The sequence below is a fragment of the Octodon degus genome, unplaced genomic scaffold (genome assembly GCF_000260255.1).
Source record: "Octodon degus isolate 3935 unplaced genomic scaffold, OctDeg1.0 scaffold00138, whole genome shotgun sequence".
In the NCBI taxonomy this organism is placed as follows: Eukaryota; Metazoa; Chordata; class Mammalia; order Rodentia; family Octodontidae; genus Octodon; species Octodon degus.
Window position 1 is genome coordinate 5,162,203 of NW_004524714.1, and position 22,993 is coordinate 5,185,195.

Below are 22,993 nucleotides of genomic sequence, written 5' to 3' on the forward strand. Positions count from 1 at the left end.
GTTCAGGGTCTCACTACTAGATCGGACTCTAGTGATCTTCCTGTTTACAGCCTCCCAAGAGCTGGGATGACAGGCGCGTGCCACCATGCCCAGTCTCAATCGCCATCTCAGTGCACCCAAGGGTGCCCGGAGATGAAATCCCTTGGGTTTTAAAACATCTTACCAGATACCATTTGTAAGCAATTTACTGTTTAATATAGCTTTATTTTTGAACTTGATAAAAATGGTAAGTCTTAGTCTTCTTGGACTTACTTTTTAACTCAGCATGTTTCCACAAAGCGCCTGTGTTGTGTGAAGCTACAGTTCATTTATTTTTACTACTGTGAAGGATTCCAGCATTTTCAAAGGCCATAGTTAATCTCTGTCTCTTCCCAGTGATAGACATATGAGTTGTTTCCATGGTCAGGTGACTCCTCTTGTCCTTTCTTTTATTGCTTGAATCCTAGGTCATATTACATGGCAGAAGCTATTAGGTTATTGAAGCGGAGCAGTAAGATGACAAGAACTAGATTCTCTTGGCTTCTATATTTAACAGGAAATATAAGTGAACCTTTGATCGCCAAGCTCAAGGATATCATTTTCATGTTGAATTGTACAGCAGAAGGGAAAGCAAGTCTGATCCTCATTGCCTGTCTCCAGACCTTTATATCCAACTTCATGTGCCTCTTCAGACACATACCTTCCCTATGGCGTCTCAGATTCTAAATGAATAGCACTGAATTCAGTAACTTCACCTTGTAGCTACATCTTCATCTTCCCAAGTCATCAAGCAGAACTAATGGCTGCTTTTTATTATTTTATTTATTTTTTTTTAATTTTTTTATTAATTTGTGTGTGTGTGTATGTGTGTGGCCAGCTCAGCCCACCAGGGGGCAAGGCTGGCTGGCATGTGGTGCTGGAGGATTGAACTGCAGTCCCTGTGCTTTGCTAAGCTTGTTCTAAGTAGGTGCTTTAGACCACTGAGCCATCTCACCAGCCCCTAATGGCTGCTTTTTAAACTCTTCTTTCCTTTCAGTTCTTACTGGCTAATCAATCAAAAGTGCTAAGGCATACCACAAACATTTTATATTTTATTTTGACTCATAGTCTTGCTGAGTTGTCCAGGCTGCCTTGTGACCCTCCTGCCTCAGCCTCCCAGATAGCCAAGATTAGCCATAATGTAACTGACACGTCTCCAAATCAAAAAGATGCAAATGCAGATCTGCGTGATGGATCAGAATGACTCCAACAAACTATAAATTCTATGATTTTATATCTTTTGAAACCAAATAGAAAAAAAAAGTGTACTTTTTAACATGATGGGAGAGATCCCAGTAACTCCAGGACTGCATGGAGCACAGGCAGTGTTTAATAGTCTGTGATTCCACATTTATGTGTGATCTAAAAAGATCTTTGGCTGATGGACTTTTATGTGTTTTAGGGAAGGGTATACAGGGTGTTCAGGGTGTCACTACTAGATCAGACTCATAGTGATCCACCTATTTACAGCCTCACAAGAGCTGGGATTACAGGCGTGAGCCACCATGCCCATCCTCAATTGCTGGCTCAGCATGCCCTGGGGACAGGGCTAGGGCTGGCACGGCAGGCCTAGGGGTCAAACCCCCGGCCCCTGTACCTGCTTGCAGGCACTTTAATCCACTGAGCTATTTGGCTGGCCCTGATGGACTTTTAAAGTATATGTGATTTTAATGAGTGCCTTCCATACCTTTGCCCTGGCTGCCTTTCTCTTGTGGACAAATGTAGTAGCTCCCTGTGTCCAAAGCACCCAAAAATGGTATTTCTAAAAGCAGATCTGTTCTTGGTGTTAATAAGTCAGTGGCTTCCTCACCATTTTCAGGATATTATACAAGCTCATTCTAGTGTGATGGTAAACTGCTATGGTCTTCTCATAGCTTAGCTGCACAGCCTCATCTCACTTAACTTTCTTACTTTTTTTTGTAGTACTGGAGATTGAATTCGGGACCTTGCACTTGCCAGGCAGGCACTTATGCTGCTGAGCTATATCCCTGGCCCTCATCTAACTTTCTAATAATCTGTGCTTACACCCACATTGAATTTATTGAACTTTTTGGAATGGACCACATTATTTCCTGCCTATAGATGTTTTCCTATATAGTTATTCTCTCTGCAGTATCTCTATGTCCCTCTTTCACACCTGTATTCCTTTAAAATACTCTTGTTGGGTTGGGGATATAGCTCAACAGTATAAATGCCTGCCTGGCAAATGCAACGTCCTGAGTTTGATCCCTGGTACCCCCACCACCAAAAAAAACCCCAAAACAACAACAAAAAACAACTCTTGTTTGCCCTTCCAGACTCAGCTGTCTTGTGATACCAGAAAGACTCTTTGACCTGACCTTTCTCACAGCTTCCCAGTCTTTCCCCTCCTCACTGGGGGTAGTGCTTTGTCTCCTACTCACCTTGGTACAGCCCCTCAGGGCTGCATTGGGAGTGACGGAGAGCTGATGGTCTCTACCACTGAAAATAGTTTTCTGAGAGACAATGAAGTAAAGGCTTTAGGACCTTCAATCAGGTTATAGGGTCAGACAGGGATAATTATTGTGTGACTTTGCACTAATTCTTTCATATTTCTGTGCCTTAGTTTTACATAGCTATAAAATAAGGATAAGGGCTGGCAAGATAGTTCAGCAAACTAAGCAGTTGCTTTGCTTTGACAAGTGTAGAGACCAGGGTTTGATCCCTTTTCCTGCACGCCATCCCGGCCCCACCCCCGGGACATGCTAAGCATGGTGTCATTCGCCCATAATCCCAGCACTGAGGAGGCTGAGAACAGGAGAATCGCTACAAGTCCAAGCTGCTTCATTAGACTCTGTACTAAATACATAAATGAAAAAAATAAAAAATAAAAAAATAAGGATAGGGCCAGGGAGATAGCTCAGTGGCTTAAGTGCCTGCCTGGCAAACATAAGGTCCTGAGTTAGATTCCTGGTACAAAAAAAGAAAAAAAAAATTACAATAAAGATTGTGTCTATCAAAGTAAGGATAGGAACTATATCTGTCTTTATTAAAATATGCATGTCTGCAGTTTCTGTTATTCAGTACAACTTTCAAAGCTCTATTGCTATCATTTATTAGAATAAAAAGATACAAAGTACAATCCTCAGAGAACAAAGGACATGAGGTAAAGCCAGGAAGAAACAAGCTCCAACTCCTGTGGTATGATATAAAACGTGCTTCACTCCCTCAGCAATGAATCATGATGACCCGTATAATGGAAGCTCATTAAAAATTTAATTATTGTCCAGAGTTCTTACTGGGAACTGGTGATGCAGTGTCTTCTGCGTAACATGTACTTGATTCCAGATTCCACAGGAAAAGGTGTGCTGGGATTGCAAGTGTGAGCCACCATACCCTGCTAAAATCATGGTATGGTAGCTTCCTTTGGTATCAGGAATGATGAGAGCCCTCCAAAAGTCTCAGTTCCTCAATGCCAGGCCAGGACCAAGCTATTAAGAAGACTTTTCAAAGGGTAGCAGTCTCAGGCCTGCAATGATGATCTTCTTCATAGTGTATAAAAGACTGCATAGTGCCTGGCTCTTAGCATTTTGTGATGACAGTAGGTGCTACTGCAGCAGTGAGTCTAACAATGGCCCCTTTAGTTCACCTTTGTTATTAATGTTTACACAATGCTGAGGCCTAGGTTATCTGACCAACAGTAGTAATTGTAACTTCTTACATTATTATTGCTGCGGTCTGAATGTCTGTTTTCCCTCCATGGTTCTTTATGTGATGGTGTTAGAAGGTAGGACCTTTGAGTGATGATTTAAGTCATCAGTCTGGAGCCCTCAGGGTTGAGATTAGTACCCTTATAAAGGAACCTCATAGTGCTGACTTGCCTTCCACCAGTTAGGACACAGGTAAGAAGTCCCATCTGTGACCTCAGACACTGGCCCTGCCAGAACCTTGATTTTGTACATATTAAGCTCTGAAACTCTGAACAGTAGCTCTCTGTGGTTTATAAACTTTCCAATTTAAGGTATTTTGTTATAGCAGCCTGAAAAGACTTAAAAGAACTCGTAATGGGTGACACATTAAAACTGCTAATGCACCGTGCTCTGTTTTACAAATCTGACATTTTTGGTTTTTGTTTGTTTTAACATATTTAGAACAGGGTTTACAGGGTCTCACTAGGTAGGTCAGACTTGTAACTTTCCTCCTATTTTCAGCCTCCAAGCACTGGGATTACATTCGTGTACCACCACTCCCAATCTCAATCACCAGTTTCAGCCTGCTCCAGGAGTGGGGCCGGCACACTTACAAGTATTGACTTATTTGATTCTCGTCACAGTTCTGTGAGGGAGATGGTATTTGCTTTTTACAGATTAGGAAAGCCATAACCAGGGAAGTTGAGTAATTGGCTCATGTTCTTATGGCTTATAAGCAATGAAAGCTAGAGGTAGAGGCTCATGCTTGTAATCCCAGCACACACAAAAATTAGTAACTTCGAACTCAGCCTGGGAGATGTAGCAAGGTCCTGTCTCAAAGAGGATGGGGGTAGCTCAGTGGAAAGCACAATGTTCAGTACTACCCAAAAAAGGTAGTAAAACTACAACTTGAACCCAGGTCTTCTGATTAGACTTTACTCTTGGCTTGATAAATATTGAACAAGCAATAAGCTGCTGGACAGGTAAATAAATATTTCAATTGATTGGAGTCAGATGTAGTGGCCCACACCTATAATTCCAGCATTCAGGAAACTGAGGCAGAAGGATCACAGCCTTGGCTCAATACCTACTTCAAGGCTAGCCTGCACTAGGAGTAAGACCTTGACTCAAAAATACACAAAACAAAAAAAGTGAGACTGTTCAACCAATGTAAAAACATTTTGGGGATAAAAATGTAGAAGTGTAATTAAAGAGTGGGTACTAGGTGATGTTTTGAATTTTGTTAGATGTAATGATGACATATTGTTGTGGAGAAAAATTTCCATAATTTTTAGAAATGTCTATAAAGGATTTGGAATCAAATGTCAAATCTGTTATTTTAATTTCATCTCAGTGTAAGACTTAATGAAGCATCGATCCTTGGTACCTCAAAAAAAAAAAAAAAAAAAAGTTAATGAAACAAATGTGAGAAAACACTGGTGGAGCCAGGGAGATAGCTCAGAATAAGTGCTTGCCTGGCAAGCTCAAGGACCTGTGTTCAATCCCCAGTTCCGCCAAAAAAATAAGAAATTAAAAAAAAAGAACGAAAACACTGGTAATTGTTAAATAAGAATATACATTAAATCCCTACTAATAAAAAGTAAACAATATTGGGGGCTGGGGAGACAGCTCAGCAGTCTAAGCATCTGCCTGGCAAGTGCAAAGACATGGGTTCATTCCCTGGTACTGCATGCCATGCCAGCCCCAAGCTGTGTAGCAAGACCCTCTACCAAATAAATAAATAAATAATCTTTAAAAATAATTTTTAAAGTAAAATAATGTTTTAAATCAGGTATTTATTAGCCATGATAATTATTGCCCAAAGTAATAATGCTGTTACCCATAAACTTCTTTGAAAGTTTTATTTCTCTCAGTCCGTGTTTGCTGTACATGATTATACTCATCATGGGAGCTGGTACATACACATAGCAACATGTCTTTTTTTTTTTTTTTTTTTTTTTTTTTTTTTTTTGTGTGTGTGTGTGTGTGTGTGTGTGTGGCCAGCTCAGCCCACCAGGGGGCGGGGCTGGCTGGCATGTGGTGCTGGGGGATTGAACTGCAGTCCCTGTGCTTTGCTAAGCTTGTTCTAAGTAGGTGCTTTAGACCACTGAGCCATCTCACCAGCCCCTGGACTACTTTTGAGTTGTTGGAGAAAATAGATGTCTCATGAAATTGTTAATTTATGGGCTGGTTCAATCCCCCAGCACCACATACCAGCCAGCCCTGCCCCCTGGTGGGCTAAGCTGGCCACACACACACACACACACACACACACACGTGCACGCGCGCACGCACACACACACACACACAAATAAATTTTTTTAAAAAAGAAAGAAATTGTTGATTTATTGAATGCATGTTATCTGTGAAGATCTTTCATGGCTTTTAGAGGTTTATGTTGACATTATTTTAATTAATAGATGAAGATACTGAAGTTTTATCAGTATGAAGATAGATTTTTAGTCACAGGCAAGACTTTGATCCCTTGTTGAGGAACATTCCCCCTTTATACCAAGAATTTAACCTTCTGAAATATATGATTTTTTTCATGATTTCTTTTGCATGTTACCTAGTATACTATGATTCTAGTAAATTGACTTAATACCATTTATTTCAGTAGTACACATGCACATGATTGATTTCTTTAGTATTGTCTTCACATTATAGAAGGAACTAATGTCACTTCCACAATTAAAGTAGAAGAGCTAGGGCTAGTTAGCCTTTCAGTGGCCACAATTACTTAAAGTATAATCGAACTTAAAATAAGAATTGTCTCTTTCTAGCCTGGTACTGCAGTCTCACACTGCTGGAAACCCATGTGTGACCCTGACCTCTCCCCTGTCCCAACAGGCTTCTGATGGAAGTAGCTCTAGAGAGGATCTTTCGTCCCAACTTTTGAGAAGAAATGAACAAATACGGAAGTTGGAGGCCAGACTTTCTGGTATGTCAAGAAGTTACAAATAGTAAACAAGAGCCTTTCCTTCCCTACCTCTCTGTCCCTAAAAAACAGCCTTATATTTAGTCAAAAAGAAGCAATCTGCATACTTCCTTCTGTTCCCTTATTTTTGTTGTTGTTGTTGTGTCAAATACTGTAAATTCAGAACTGAATTGAAGGTTTATTCTTAAATACTTCCTCTTCTGCTCCTAAAATACCTAGCCATGGACATAAGAGGTGCTAAGCATATATAGGGATAGCTTTTACCATCTTCCCCCATTAGCAAGGTTTCTTTTATTTATGGGAATGGCTAACAGGTGTTGAATTCTTCAGCCCCAGAGAGGGTTTAATGCTAACTTGCCACTTGCTCTGACTGATAGCACCTGTGGAAGTGTTATTGCAGGTCTTTGGGCCACATTTCAATGGCATTTCTAAGTTCAACATTCATGTCTCATAGAAGCTATAGCTCTCATTATATCATTATGTGTAGTTTACAGTTTACAGCACTCCCTTTGTGTCCTTTGCCTGAGCAAGGCATGGTTGTAATAGTTCTGTTTTGTTTTTGTTTTGCAATACCGGGGATCAGACTGGATCACATCGCACTTGCCAGGCAGACACTATGGCACTGAGCTGTATCCCTGACTGTAATAGAATTTTGAGTTCTTATTTTGGTGTCTGCTAGTGGGTACATTTTGACAGTTTCATCCTGTGATATGATCCATGGCTCTTGTATTGTCTTTTTATTGTTCGGATTTATGCCTATTTCATGATAATAAAAGCAATGGACCAAAATTCCCCAAATTAAAAGTGAAATATGTAATTGTATTTGGGTAGCTTTCAAAGGATCCATACCATAATTCACAAATACCAATTAAATCATTTTGTCCTAAGTATACCCTTGCTAAGCTTAGCAAAGTTTACATTAAACAAGTTGTAAGATAGAGCTAAGGGTCCTGATGGTGCTGAAGTGTACACTCTTACAGTTTTCTTTAAACTCAGCTGTTACTGTCCTGCTACTTGTACCCATAAATGATATCAGTAACAGTGATTATCCAGTCAAGCTAAGACAGGAGGATCACAAGTTTGAGCCCAACCTGGGCAGTGTAGCAATATACTGAAACCCTAATCAAATAAAACAGTGTGGGTGTATAACTCAGTGCAAAGGCTCTGGATTCTATTCCCAGTGCCAAAAGAAAAAAAAAAAAAGAAGAAATTACTTTATATTTGTCTAATGTTAGGAAAATATAATCTGTACCTTCCTTGATACAGAAAGGACAGTTGAGTTTGACTTATGTTAGTAAAGGGACAGGAAAGAGAGCTGACATTTCTTCAGTATACCTAACATTGTGGTCATATCCTATAAGCTTATTATAAATAATAATAACAGTTACTTGGAAATAAGCTCTGGTCACAAAGCACTTAAGGCATATAAAATATTTTATTGTCTAACGGATTCTTGGGAGTATGCAGTTAATATCATCATTAACACATGAAAAAAAACTAGTAATCAGGATCAATAATTTGCTTATGGTCCCCCTAAAGACTGCCAGGGTACTGTCTACTTTTTTAGTATACTGTAGTACTTCTTTGGCCATCCAAATAATTCTTTTTTTTTTTTTTTTTTTTATATGTATTTGGTACAGGGTCTCACTACACAGCTCTGACTCGTAGTGATCCTCCTGTTTTCAGCCATCCCAGTGCTGGGATTTCAGGCGTGTACCATCACGCCTAGACTCCAGATAATTAATTCTGACTCTCACCTTTGCTATGGCGTAGCAAAGGTGCAGTGTAGAAAGGGCCTGTGTGTTCTATACACAGATCCTGTGTAGAAAGAGCTCATTTGTGTAGAGAGTTAAGTACTTTCACCTTAAAAACGATACCATGCTAAAGTGTTTACTATTTTTGTGAACACTGTTGCTCAGTTGTGTGGACTCTGAGTGATCTTTTGTTGAGTTCCCTTGATTTTTTTCCTACTCCTAAGGCTGGAAGGAAAGGTAAACACTGAGCCTTGAAAAGCAGTGATAAGATAATATATTTTTCACAGTAGGGCATTCTAATGATCAGGCCCAGACTGATTCTACTTCTGTGTGATGGCTAAATGAATCTACCTGTTTGTATTCGCCATTTGTACCATGGACAGTTTGTACTATGCCTGTTTGCCTGTGTCATTCACTGTTAGTGAGAGGCTGTCTTTCCTTAACAGGATTTAAGTTGAGTAAGTCATCATCATTTTCACTCATTTTTTTGTTTAATTAACTTCCTTTCCTGATGTTTGTCCATTCTTGGTATGTGCGTCACCCTCCTCACCCAAGACTATGCTGAACAGGTCCGAAACTTGCAGAAGATAAAAGAGAAGCTTGAAATTGCATTAGAAAAGCACCAGGATTGTACGTACTTTTTTCCTGCTTTTTCCTATCTTTTAGGGTGTAGTTTTGAAATGAAATAAGTATCATCATCAGAGCTCATATCATTATTTTATAGTGTACTTCTTAACTAGCTTGATACAACTTTTACTAAGCATATGGTTTGTATTCATGTTGTTTTGTGGGCATGCTTCTGAGGAGGGATCACTGGGTACATCAGTGTGCTTTATCCAGTTGACTCACTCACTGGCTGCCCTCAGGTGTAGTAAAATCTTGTACCTATCTCTTGAGTTTAAGCTAGCGAATAGCTTCTAGCCATGGCCACCTTACGGCTGTGTAGAGAATTGGAGGAAAAAGCTCTGTTATCACTCCTCCAATAATGTAATGTTTTGCTTAATATACCTGAAATTATAAGTCCTCTTTGGGATATTAGCCAAGAAGGTTGCTAATGGGACTAGAAAGCCATTTTTTGTTGATATATTCTAAAGTTCATTTAAAGAAAATTATAGATAGTTTTTATTTTTCCTTGTTCTGATTTTTGTTTTTGTTTTTATTAGTGGTGAAGGGGTAGGAGCTGTCGCGTAGCACTAGCATTGGTGTTTTCTGGCAACCTATCTTAAGTATTTTATCATACATTTAAAAATTATGTTTTGGCATCTTCTTAAATATGTATATTTCACTTGCAGAAAACAAAAATAATCAGGAACTGAACAAGCAAACATATTTGTGGTCTATTGCCAAACTCAAGGTGATCTTTTGAAAAGTCAAGTTAGGTTTTTATCAATCTCATAGTCTACTTATGTGACCTTAGGCTTTTTGTTTAGTGATAGTTGTAATTGCATAAAGTATAATGCTATTCCTGCAGTATTTCTGTATCTCAAATAGAGCCTCTCTGTTGACAGCTTCCATGCGGAAATTTCAAGAACAGAATGAGACATTCCAAGCCAACAGAGCTAAAATGGCAGAAGGATTGGCTTCAGCATTAGCCAGAAAGGACCAGGTATTTTATATTAGCTGAAAGCAGGTATAACTTTGTTTGGTGTCCTCCTTAGTGAATATCTGCAGGCTTATATTTGCATTCTAGAATATCTTCTCCTTTGAAGACTTTTAGTTTTATTAATATTAAACCAAGTTTATGGGGATTTTGTGTTGTTATTATTGTTTACATGTGCTTTTTAGGATTTGTTGTTTACATGTGGGGATTGATTGGTTGTTTTAGGGTGAAAGTTGGATTGTTTTGTTTGTACTCTTCCCTGAAGACTACTTTTTGTTACTGTTTTAGGAATGGTCAGAAAAACTGGATCAGCTAGAAAAGGTCAGTTTAGCGTTATTTGCTTTCTCACTCATGTTGGTTTAATTTCTCAGTCTTGGAAAGTATTTTCCCCGCTAACCAGCACACAGTGCCGACTGTGATAACACCGCTTGATACCAGGCCACTGTGTGATTAGACGCTGGCTTGGACATACCTCTTTTGGGCTTTTTACCCATCTCATGGCATTGATAAATCCTTTTATTACTCTATGCTCCAAATAGCTAATTTGCATATGCCATCTGTTTCTTGCCAGAACCCTTAAGAATTCTTGACAAAGTAATGGGAAATGAGCATTTCTCAGGGCTTGGCATTCAGCAGATAACAGAACCTCTTATTTAGACACAGAGGAGGAAAATTGATTATTCTGAAACCATAGCTTGTGTAACCGTGTGTAGGTGCCTTAAATAATGCATTCCTTGTCCCCAGATCTGAGCAAGAACATGAATCTCAAGCCTACTACTGGAAAAACATTTTAAGCAATAGTCACCTCTCTGCACCAGTTGTATGCTGCATTTTAATATTTTCCTTTGAGTATTCCTAAATTGCTCTTCATGGTAGTACAAGTATTTCTTAGATTGATATAATCAGTTCCAAAGTATATTTGTTATAATTTTAAAATCATATGGGTTTTATTATTACTCTATTTTTTCCATAAAACGAGTAAAGCCAGGGACTCTGTGTTGCATAGAAGTCTGATATCAAGCTGTCAGAATATGTTCATATTTTTTGTCAGGGGACAAAAAAAATTTAACATTCAAGCTCCAAAGAAACCTGTGCTTGAAAGAAATTTCTTAAATCTATTCTGTTTATGATGGTTTTCTCAGATTTAGAAGTGAGTTAGGATACGGTTTTTTTCCTTGTCTGAAAAGAAACCCTTAAGTTGTAGCAGTTGAAATTCTTGCTGGGGAAATAGCTCAGTAGCACCACACCTGCCTGGCAAGTGTGAGGTCCTGAGTTCAATTCCTAGTACCAAAATAAAAAAGGAAAGAAAGAAAGAAAGCCTTTCAGAAATTCTTATTAATGAAGGACCATTTTGTAGTGGGAAAAAAATTTGTAGTGTATATATCTGTGTATATATATGTATATCTGTATATACAAAATAGGATATATATACAGCTACTTTCTCTTAGTTCAATGAGAAGATTTGTACTAATAGTGTTTAGAAAAGATATCATGTCTACATCTTGTACTATGAATAACTACTACGAAGGCAATGATATGCAGTGTGTTAATTATTGTAACTGTACTAACCTGTTTTGAAACTTTCTCATAGCTATTTCTTTCTCAATAAAATTAATTAAAAATAATAATAAAAAAAGCAAAAAAATTCTTATTGAGTTGTTTGAGCTGTTTATCATTTAAAATTATGGTAAAGGTAATTCATATAGGACCATACCAAATAAAACCTACCCTGACAGTTTTTTTCTTTGGTTTTTTTTTTCAAATGAGTTGGGGAAATATTTTAAATCAAGAAAGAATAATGAGGGGGCCAGGAAGGTGGCTCAGTAGAATAAGCGCTTCCCTGGTAAGTGCAAGGGCCTGAGTTCAATCCCTGTTCTGCCAAAAAAAAAAAAGAAAAGAAAAAAGAAAGAGTAATGAGACATCTATGACTGAACTAAAAATATGGTGAATGTTTAAATTACATATATATTTTTACAGTAAAATATGCAGTGCCATTGATCCACCTAAAATACCCCTGCTTATTTTTACAAGTTTGTTTCATCATTCTTGCCACTTTCTGAGCAGCTTTAGAAGTGCTTCTATGAGCGTCTTTAGTTGTGTCATCACAGCTACCTTAATGTCCTGAGCAGGTTCAAAGTGTTACCTTTTACAGTAATCTGGATTTGGGGAAGAACCAGAAATGGCACAGTGCCAGATCCAATGAGCACAGAGAATGAAGCCATATCATTATGTTTTTACAAGCCTACCTTTCTATTATAGTCACTCAGCACCAGAATTCATTATATTTTTTATTATACCTTGAAAAAACATAAAAGAACTTCCAGAACTACTTCAGAAATTGGCAAGAGCCAGGCATAGTAGTGCACATCTATAATCCCAGCACATAGGACGCTAAAGCCTACAGGAGAATTGCAGTGAATTTAAGGCCACCATAGGCTACATATGAGTTCAAGGCTAGCCAGATGTGGTGGCTCATGCCTGTAATCCCAACACTTGGGAGGCAGAGTCAGGATTGTTGCAAGTTCGAGACCAGCCTAGGCTACAAAGTGAACTCAAGGCCAGCCTCAACTGCATAGTGAGACCCTGTCTCAAAAACACAAAAAGGGGAGGTGGAGGGCGCTAGCCTGAACTACCTGGCAAGACCCTGTCGCAAAAAATAAAATAGACCCGCAAAAAAAAAGCAATTGGCAAGAACAATGGGATAAAATAAATAAATAAACAAAAAAAGAACAATAGGATACATGTGATCTAAGGGAGAAGAGTATTTCAGGGGAGATTAATGGCAGTGTGTCTTTTACTGTAATACATTTTTTAATTTAAATATTGACAAATATATTGATCATGCCACTTCTATAGGTCTTTGAAGCTACATTTCAAGAATTGTTATTTTTAGGTTAGACAGATAGGTCAGCGGCTTAAGAGCCTGCCCCTGGCAAGTGCAAGGTCTTGAGTTCAATCCCCCAGTACAAAAAAAATAAAGTTTTGAGTAATTGTTATTCTTTCTTTTATTCCCAATTATCAATTTTACCATTACATTTTAATGGTAATTAATTCCATATTAGTAATATTACTGTAACACTTCTCATTATCAGTGTGTTATTTTCTGTTTTCATAAGATTTTTCTGTACTAAGAATTCTGCTTGTGAGGCCAGAGAGATAGCTCAGTAGAATAAGTGCAAGGGCCTGAGTTCAATCCCCAGTTCCCAAAAAAAAAAAAAAAGAATTCTGCTTGTAAATCCAATAAATCTTTATTTTGATAATAAAAAAATAATAATTCTATTTGTGTTTTAGTTGCCTAAATTAATGTCTTCTTCAAATAGGAGAAAAGATTCTTGACAGCTCAGTTACAGGAAATAGAGAACCAAAGTTTGAATCTTTTCCAAAGGAGAGATGAAATTGATGAACTAGAAGGATTCCAGCAACAGGAACTAAGTAAAGTAAAGCACATGGTATGCATTCTGTCATACTACTAAGTAACAAATAATGATAACTTACTCTCAGTTTGGCTGATCATTCTAACTGCTGATAGAGACCTATAGTGTTTGATATTAATTACATTTAAGTGTTTTAAAATTTACTGGAGTAGAAAATTTCTATTTGAAATTTTTCTTTTTCCCATTTGGTTGTTTTAAGTATAAAGCATATAAATCTTCTTCCAGGCTTGTAAGCTTTGTTTTAAATAACAAAATTTTGAACTGGAGGTTTAGCTCATGGTAGAATCCCTGTGTAACACGCATGGGTGTCTGAGTTCAAGCCCCAGCACCACCAAAAAAGAGAGGGGTTGAGTGTTGCTGTGTGCCCATACTGCCCTTAAACTCATGATCCTCCTACCTCAGCCTTCTCAATAGCTGGTATGACAGGCACATGAGACTTCATCCAGCTAAGTCCTCCTCCTCCTCCTCCTCCTCCTCCTCCTCCTCCTCCTCCTCCTCTTCTTCTTCTTCTTCTTCTTCTTCTTCTTCTTCTTCTTCTTCTTCTTCTTCTTCTTCTTCTTCTTTCTTCTTCTTTCTTCTTTCTTCTTTCTTCTCGTCTTTTTTTTTTTTGTGTGTGTGTGTGTGTGTGTGTGTGTGTGTATTTGGTACAGGGTCTACAGGGTCTCACTACACAGATCAGACTCATAGTGATTCACCTGTTATCAGCCTCCCAAGTGCTGAGATTAGAGGTGCATGCCACCATGCCCAATCTCAATTACATGTCAGTGGCCCCAGGGGCAGGGCTGGCACTAAGCCCCCTTCTAATACCACAAACATGTTATAAAATTTTGTGTTTACTTTTTTTAAGCATATATCTTGAGCTGGGGTATGGTAGTGCAGGCCTGTAATCCCAGCACTCACAAGGCTGAGGCAAGAGGATCGCTGCAAGTTCAAGGTCAGCCTGGGCTACATAGTTAGTTCAAGGTCAGCCTGGACTACATGGTGAGATTTATCCCATAAACAATAAATAGAAAGTATATTTCTTAGCAGAAGCCTAATGCAATTTTCTATCTTTGAATCAGCTGTTAAAAAAAGAAGAAAGTCTGGGGAACATGCAGCAAGAATTGGAGGCACGGACCAGAGAACTTAGTCGAACCCAGGAAGAATTGATAACCTCTAATCAGTTGTCATCAGACTTAAAACAGAAGCTAGAAGAGCTGCAGAGACGCTGCTCAACGCTGGAAGAGCAGAGGTTCTTGCTTGGTCTGTGGGGCCCGAGGGAACCCGTGTTAGTGTAGCTCTGGCCACAGCCCACCCACCTTGCCCCAATGCTCATCAAGACACTAGTGCTGGCAAAGGCCACCAGGCTTGCCCTTTCCTGCCCAAGACCCTGGCTCTCCACCGCATCCCATGGGGCCCTTCTCTGCTCCATCTGCCTGCACTCTGATCCATTCCCTCTGAGCACTTCAGTGTAGTTTTACTTTTAATGTTATTGTGTCAGCAAAGGCAGATCAGGATTTCTTGCTTAAATCTGAATGGACTTCTTCTTTTTGGGGTTCTGCTTTGGAGGAAAACAAGTGCTCCATGGATAACCTTCATGTGGTTAACAGCGTTTGCAGCCCTCACAGGGCAGCACCTGCATTTTTCCTTTGGAGAGTGTGTTATGAATGAATCATCCAAATTTTTCCTTGTCTACTTTCTTTTGATGAAGGAATCATGTGACAGCTGCAAAAACCAGTGCAGAAAATAAGATCACAGCCTTGGAACAAAAGGAACAAGAACTCCAAACATTCATTCAGCAACTATCCATTGACTTGCAAAAGGTAAGTAATATACGAGTTCCTAGAATTCATGAGAAGAGATTCAAAGCTAATCCCATCAGAAATTCCATCCTTGCCTTAGCATCTTTGGAGGTCAACCTGTGTTTTCAGCATGCGCCACCTGGAGTTCTAGCCAAGCTACACTCAGGGGAAACAGCTTTCCAGCTGAGAAAGTTTGTCTAACAGAAGAGGTCAGCAGTGTCCCAGGAGTGCTACTCAGAGCACACCGCTTGGTCTGCTCAGATAAGTCTTTAACAACTTTAATAGCTGCTCTGAGGGTCACCCACGCAGCGAGTTGTTTACGTACTGATTATCGTAAGCTATCTCAGTTGTTGCTCAGGCAGGTATCATTAAATTTAAGGAATAAATTTAATAAAATTGTTTTTATATTTCCTATTATCATAAAAATTAATGAAAAAATATGTAATATTTGGTCATTCTATATTTAAATAATTGGACAGCTAAGTAGTTAAAGTACCACATGGTAGACAGCAGTGTGGTTGATGTGGCCAGGGTTAGAACTCTGACACGTGCTTCTCATCCTGCTCATTCCATAGCACATAATCAAATGATGTCCTTGCAATTTGTGTTTTTATGTGGGCAACTTAGATTTTTTGTTTTCCTGCTCAAGGCCTGTGCCAGATCCTAAGAATATAAAGAAAATCATAATTATATTATTAAATGATAGCTCTGAATGACATGATTTTTACTGGCATTTTAAGTAAAATAATTTGTATTATATGATTGTCCTTTACATTGTAAGGTATTTACCTTTCCTGGCATCTGAATTCTGGATGCTAGCAGTGTCCTTCAGTCATTGATAATCCATTCTGTCTCATGTGACAAAATATCCTCTATCAGCTGCTATAATCCACCCCACTCCTTAAGAAACACTCATTTCAATGAGGCAGAGACTTAACATATTGTAGTTCAATAAAATTTGTGTAAAGTTTATAACCCCATCTAGCTAAGTTTTACCATACTTAGAGATATCTGAATGGAAAGGATCATATACCTTGTTCACATTTATACAGTGATTGAGCTGGTGTTTGACCCAAGTCTCATCTCTTTTTTCGGTGGCAGTGGTGCCAGGAAAGAACTCAGGGCCTCAACCATGCTCACCAAGTGCTTGAACCTCTGAGCTATCTCTCCAGTCCCCTAACCTAAGTCTTCCTGGCTCTACTGTGCTCTGTTACCTCTTAATAAGAAGCACTCAATAAATACATGCTGAAACAACTGTGATAAAGGTTTCTGCCCACAATGAACTTAAAGTCTAGACACATACTCTTCTTCCCCACAGGCTTACAGTTTTTTAAAGAAATCAAAACTTATGTTCCCATAAGGAAAACAATTCACGAATCCAACCAGCCATACATAAGTGAGCTGTGCAAAAGTTAATCTGTGGGAGGAGTACATTTCCAACCTAGGCATCTAACAAGTTTTACTGGGGGAACTGGAATGTCAGGAATGGTAGACAGCAGGAAGCAGAGAAAACAGAACCAGAGTCCATCTGAAGCTGTGGACTGAGTGCACAATAGGTATACAGTTTTGGGCCTAGGAAGACCCTTTGATAGTAGTATCATCCATCCTTTTTGTAACTGGAGAAAAAAGATTCAAGGAAGTATAGAATGATCACAGAAGGCCCCCCATTATTGAGCCTTACTGGCAGGGAGATAGCTCAGCAGAAGCACCTGCCTGGCAAGCAAGTGCTTGAGTTTGATCCCTGGTGCCAAAAAAAAAAAAAAACAAAACAAAAAAACCTTACTGAGTGCTAGGCTAGCTTCTGTACTGTTTTCAGAAATCCTATGATGAACAGTACTGCCCTTCCCTTTTTTTGGTGCTTATAAAGGGGAAATCAAGGGCCGGCCAAATAGCTCAGTGGATTAAAGCGCCTGCAAGCAGCCATAGGGGCCGGGGGTTTGATACCCAGGCCTGCTGTGCTGGCCCCACCTCTTGGGCACACTGAGACAGCAACAGAGACTGGGTATAGTAGCCTGCACCTATAATCCTAGTTCTTGGGAGGCTATAAACAGGTGAATCACTACGAGTCTGATCTAGTAGTGAGACACTGAACGCCCTGTGAACCCTTCCCTGAAATACAAAAAAAAAAGTAAATCAGGCTTTAATCATTATATATAAAAAGTTGCTAACTTTTCATGCTCTGAAGTAAAAGTACTAGGTGGTTTAGAATTCTGTTATAGCTGTCAGACCTAATCTTAATCACAAAATGCTTCCCTTCAGGAAATAACACTGCTGTGTGTGGAGGGGAAGGGGTGAGAGGAGAACATTTCTGTCAAGGAAGAGCATTATCAAAACCCCTGAGCCAAATAAAAGGTCCAGGACATTCAGGAACTGGAAGAAGAGCAGAGGGTGCCATGAAGGAGGGCAAAGAATGGATGCCCCTGCTGTCAGGAGCAAACATATTAGAAGGGCCTCCCACTTAGGACATTTGTGGTTGCCCAATCATGAGATAATGTTGGCTTTGACTATGCTTCCCTGGTATGTGCAAGGGTCTGAGTTCAATCCCCGGTTCCACCAAAAAAAAAAAAAAGCAGTGAAGATAATGAAAAATGGTCAGATTTAGAAAATATTGAGATTGATGAGCTTGCTAAGGCAATAGATAAGGGAGGAGAGCAAGAGAAAAGGAAGACTTAGGGATTTCCAGCTCTGGCTGCAGTTACTCACTGGCTGGCATTGCCAGTCATTAGGCTCATGAGCTATAGAAAGGGCAGTATTAGTGTGAAGATAATGAGTTGGCCATTAGTTTTTGTTATTGTTGTCCTTAATATTAAATATATATAAAGTAATATTTATAAATATGAAAAGATGGAAAGTGTTACATGCAATGAATCTCCTTATATCTTACTCCACCAGGTTAAGAAAAAGAATAGTGTTGGAAAAAAAAAAAAAGAATAGTGTTGGAGCCAGCCTGCAAGCATCTGCAAGCAGGCCCAGGAGCTGTGTGGACCCTGCCCCCGGGCGCGCTGAAAAGGCAGTTGAGACTGGGCAGCAGGGCTGGGGAGATGGCTCAGTAGAATAAGCGCTTGCCTCATGAGTTCAATCCCCAGTTCCACAAAAAAATTAAAAAAAAAAGAGAGAGAGAGAGAGACAGACTAGGCATGATGGCACGCTCCTGTAATTCCAGCTCTTGGGAGGCTGTAAACAGGCAGATCACTACGAGTCCGATCAAATAAAGAGACCCTGAGCACCCTGTAGACTTTTCCCTAAAATACAAAAAGAAAGAAAAAGAATAGTGTTTATTGTTGAGGCTTTCTGTGTGTCCTTCATGATTCTGTTGCATTTCTTATTCCTCCAGAAGTAAACGCTATCCAAAAACTGTTTCCATTATTTTCTTACCGCATCTTATCCAAAACAATATCTTCTTTCTCATGCTTATTAATATATAAATTAAATCATGTTATAGGTACTGTCTTTAAAAATTTTATTTTTATTGCCAATATTATGTTTCTAAAGAACATTCACATGAAAATTACAACAATAGGGCCGGCAAGATAGCTCAATGGATTAAGCTCCTACTTAAGGAAGCACAAGGACTGGAGTTTAATCCCCCGCCACACTGGACCTGGCCGCACTAAGCCAGCCACTGAGACTGGGTGTGGTGGTGCATGCCTGTAATCCCAGTTCTGGGAAGGCTGAAAATAGGATTACTACCAGTCTGAGCTATGTAATGAGACCCTGTGCCAAAACACATTAAAAAAAAAAAAAAAGAAAAAACAAAAAAGAAAAAAAATCACAACAATAATTATTTTCTCAACTGTATAGTATGGACAGTATAAACATTTATTTCTCACTTCTGATGACAATGGACACTAGTGTGTAATCTTTACTATTACACACAAGGCTGCCCTGAAACTGGTCACATTGTGCAAGAGTTTGCTCCAGGGTGTGTATGAGAGGTGAGAAGCATGAGTCAAGCTGGGTGTAGTGGTGTCCACCTAATCCCAGCATGTAGGAGGCTGAGATAGGAGGGCCACCATGAGATTGAGGCCAGCCTGGGCTACATACATAGCAGTTCAAGGGCAGCCTGAGTGCAGAGTGTGACAGTGTCTCAAAAAAATGTTCATGTGATATTTGCACTATCAACTTTAGTAGATGATATTCAAGGATTTTTCCTATAGTAATTGTATTTTTATTTTTTATTGCAAAAATTTTCTTTTGGTCTTTTTGAGGCACTGTTGAGTTCAGGCTGACCTTGAGCTCACTTTGTAGCTCAGGCTGGTCTCAAAATTTGTGGTGATCATCCTGCCTCAGCTTCCTAAGTGCTGAGATTACAGTAATTATAATAATTTATATACTCCCATCAGTAGTTTTTCTTCCTGTTAAGGTGTAAAATTATTAAGCCTTTACTTTTTGTAAACTTGGTAATTATAAAATACCTCACCACATCGCAGTTTGCCTTTTCCAGATTTCTAGTGAGGTTGGGCATTTTTTCATGTTTATTTGACCATTCACATTCTTCTGTGACCTACTGTTCCAATCTTTTGCCCACTTTTCTGTTGTGTTTTCTTCTTTTTTTCTCATGTTAGGGATTCTGCCTGTCTGTTTCGTTGTATTGAGGATTGAACCCAGAGCCCTTACACTGAGTTATCATCCAGAAACTTTTTTATTTTTGATTGTATTTTATTATAGTGGCTGTGGGGGTAGCTTACTAAGTTCCTAACTTCCCCAGGCTGAGCTCAGACTCGTGATCCGGAGTGCTGGGATTCCAGATACGTGCCATATGCCTGGCTAGGGAGTCTTTAGGTAGGCTGTGGCCACCATGGTCCTTTGTGAGCTATCCAATTTGGGTATGTCTCGGTCCAGTCTTTGGCTTGTCTTTGTGTGCTTGGTGATATATATCCATACAGTCTTCATTCCCATGTGTGTAACTGAACTTAGTGTTTTCTTTTCATTTTTTTCTTTTTTGAGGTACTGAGGATTGAACTCAGGCCCTTGCACTTGCCAGACAAGCACTTATTCTACTGAGTTGAGCTATCTCCCGGGCCTGTGTTTTCTTTTAAATTTGCATTTTTTAAAGAAATATTTCTTGGGGCCTCTGGGGTGTTTGCACCAGCACTGGACAGCTATATTAGTAGGGATGTTCTGGTATCAGTAAAAACAGATCTCCCCACCAAGTGTTGGTTTTGTTTTGTTTTGTTTTTGAGCGTCTTGATTACTTTTGGCTCATTGCTCTTCCACAGAGAGCTTATAAAACTCCTTTTAAAAATTCTGTAGGGGCTGGGGAGATAGTTTAGTGGTCTAAGCACCTGCCTGGCAAGTGCAAGGACCTGGGTTTGATCCCTGGTATTGCATGTCATGCTGGCCCTGGCACCTGTGCCAGCCATCGAGACACAACATGATGGTGCATGTCTGTAATCCCAGCTCTAGGAAGGCTGAGACAGGAGGATCAGTATGAGTCTGAGCTACATATCAAGCCCTGTACCAAGGGGCCAGGGAGATGGCTCAGTAGAATAAGCGCTTGCCTGGTAAGCACAAGGGCCTGAGTTCAATCCCTGGTTCCACAAAAAAAAAAGACCCTGTACCAAATAAATAAATAAATAAATAGTTTTTTTTTTAAATTCTGTTAGGATTGACTGGAAGCAATTACATTTTGCTCATGTATATTGGGTGTCTTATTATTGAATTATGATGGATACAAGATTTTTAATCTATGTATCGCTATTATTTCCCCATGACTCTGGCTTGCCTTTTCATTTTCTTTATTGTATCTTCTAAAAAACAGAAATACTTAATTTGAGGAAGTCAGAAATTAATTTTGGGGCCCAGGAGATAGCTCAGTAGAATAAGCGCTTGCCTGGCAAGTTCAGCGCCCCGAGTTCAATCCCTGGTACCACAAAAAAAAAAAAAAAAAAAAAAAAAGAAATTAATTTTGTTTTGATTCCTGCCTTCTGTGTATTTCTGTGTATTATGTATTTAAGCATATACCTACTCAAAGGCCTCAAAAGATTTTCTTCAGTGACTTTCAAAAGATGGTTCCTAGACACTTCCAGAGGTTTGTAAGATCAGAGCTTTTTTCCTCTAATACTAGGACTTTGCTTACCTAGCTTCACTCTTACTCTCTTCTGAGTAATTTCCTAGAGGCTGCCTGGCTTGTGGATGAAAGCATGAGAATCCAGGTGTTAGAGAGAAAATAGTGTCACTTAATCACCACACATGATCATAAATTCCAACCCAGCTGAGTCATTACTTTAGCCAGACTAGCTGGGTGTGATGGTGCACACCTATAAGCCCAGCCCTAGGAGGATGAGGCAGGAGAATCATTGTGAGTTTGAGATCAGCCTAGGGTACAAAATGAACTCAAGGCCAGCCTGAACTGCATAGAAACCCATCTCAAAAAAACAAAAAAATTCTAAAAAACCTAACCAACTAAACAAATAAATGGCTGGGGATATAGTTTTGTGCAAAAACCCTAGGTTCAATCCCCATTATTAAAAAAGACAAAATAACCTTGTTGCATTTTGTAAAAATAAGGCATTTATGTTAATGTAGTACATTATATTTAAGTTAAACATTTTTTAATGTGTGTGTGTGTGTGTGTGTGTGTGTGGCCAGCTCAGCCCACCAGGGGGCGGGGCTGGCTGGCATGTGGTGCTGGGGGATTGAACCGCGGTCCCTGTGCTTTGATAAGCTTGTTCTAAGTAGGTGCTCTAGACCACTAAGCCATCTCACCAGCCCCTAAGTTAACATTTTTTGTTTTGTTTTGTTTTGGCGGAACTGGGGATTGAACTCAGGCCCTTGGGCTTGCCAGGCAAGTGCTTATTCTACTGAGCTATCTCCCCAGCCCGCAACATGTATTTTTAAATGTTCTGAATTTTATTTTTGGTGGGGTTTTCTGTGGTACTAGGAATCAAACCTTCATGGATACTGTGGCGCTTCCTTTCTTGCTTGCTTGCTTTCGTGGTGTGTTGTTCTGTTTGTGTGTTTGTTTGTTTTGTTTTCAGTTTTGAGACAGAATTTCACTGAACTGCCAAGGCAGGACTTGGCTTGCTATCCTCCTACCTCAACCTCCCAAGTACTGGGTTACAGGTATGTGTCTGAGACAGGGTCTTGCTATATTGCCCAGGCTAGCCTGGAATTTGTGGTGTGCCTCCTGCCTCAGCCTCCTGAGCCCTGGCATCATAGGCATTTGCCACCATGCCAGTGTGCTTTAATCTTTTATGTTTAGGTCTAGAATCCATATTGAATAATTTTTTTTATACCAGGAATTGAACTCAGGATCTTGCGCTTGCCAGGCTATATCTGATAGGTTTTAGAGACAACAGCAGTGGCAGCAGTGCAGCATAGAAGCAGAAATAGGGAGAGGGAAAGCCTTTATTAACTCTAATCACACAGAGAGGACCAAGGGCAGGAAGATGGGCAGGTCCTCTGACCTGAGACAGGGAGCCTGAGACTATCTGGACTTTTGCTGGGGGCGGAGCTTGAGGGCAGGTTTAGTGACCTATAAGGAGCTGATTGGAGGCTCCCTTGTGTGGGCGGGAAAGGTAGAAGGAAGTTGTAGCCAGGGCAGGAGTGGGGAAGGAGGATGAAATGGTCACTGGGAAGATGAGCTGTTGTTTTAAGGGCTTCAGCCATATTAGACAACCACCATCATAATTCAGCAATTCATACTAGGGCCATAACCTATCAGTATCCCTGATAGACCCTTGGCCCTATATTGAATAATTATTTTAAGGATAACCTATAAAATAAAGTTAGGGGTTCATTTTTCCCTGTATTTGATGTCCAGTTATTCTGGTACCTCTTGTTGAAAAAGTTATCCTTTTCCCATTGAATTGTCTTAGT

General features: G+C 39.6%; 1 protein-coding gene across 1 annotated transcript in view; it reads left to right on the forward strand.

The window, feature by feature from the left end:
- The window catches only part of Golga1 (golgin A1), a 61,214-nt gene that overhangs the window by 2,860 nt on the left and 35,361 nt on the right, over window positions 1-22,993 (forward strand). The window contains exons 4-10 of the mRNA XM_004641622.2: window positions 6,516-6,606; window positions 8,913-8,987; window positions 9,866-9,963; window positions 10,246-10,278; window positions 13,278-13,406; window positions 14,453-14,622; window positions 15,082-15,193. Of these exons, the coding sequence (XP_004641679.1) occupies window positions 6,516-6,606; window positions 8,913-8,987; window positions 9,866-9,963; window positions 10,246-10,278; window positions 13,278-13,406; window positions 14,453-14,622; window positions 15,082-15,193 (708 nt within the window). The remainder of the gene's footprint in view (window positions 1-6,515; window positions 6,607-8,912; window positions 8,988-9,865; window positions 9,964-10,245; window positions 10,279-13,277; window positions 13,407-14,452; window positions 14,623-15,081; window positions 15,194-22,993) is intronic.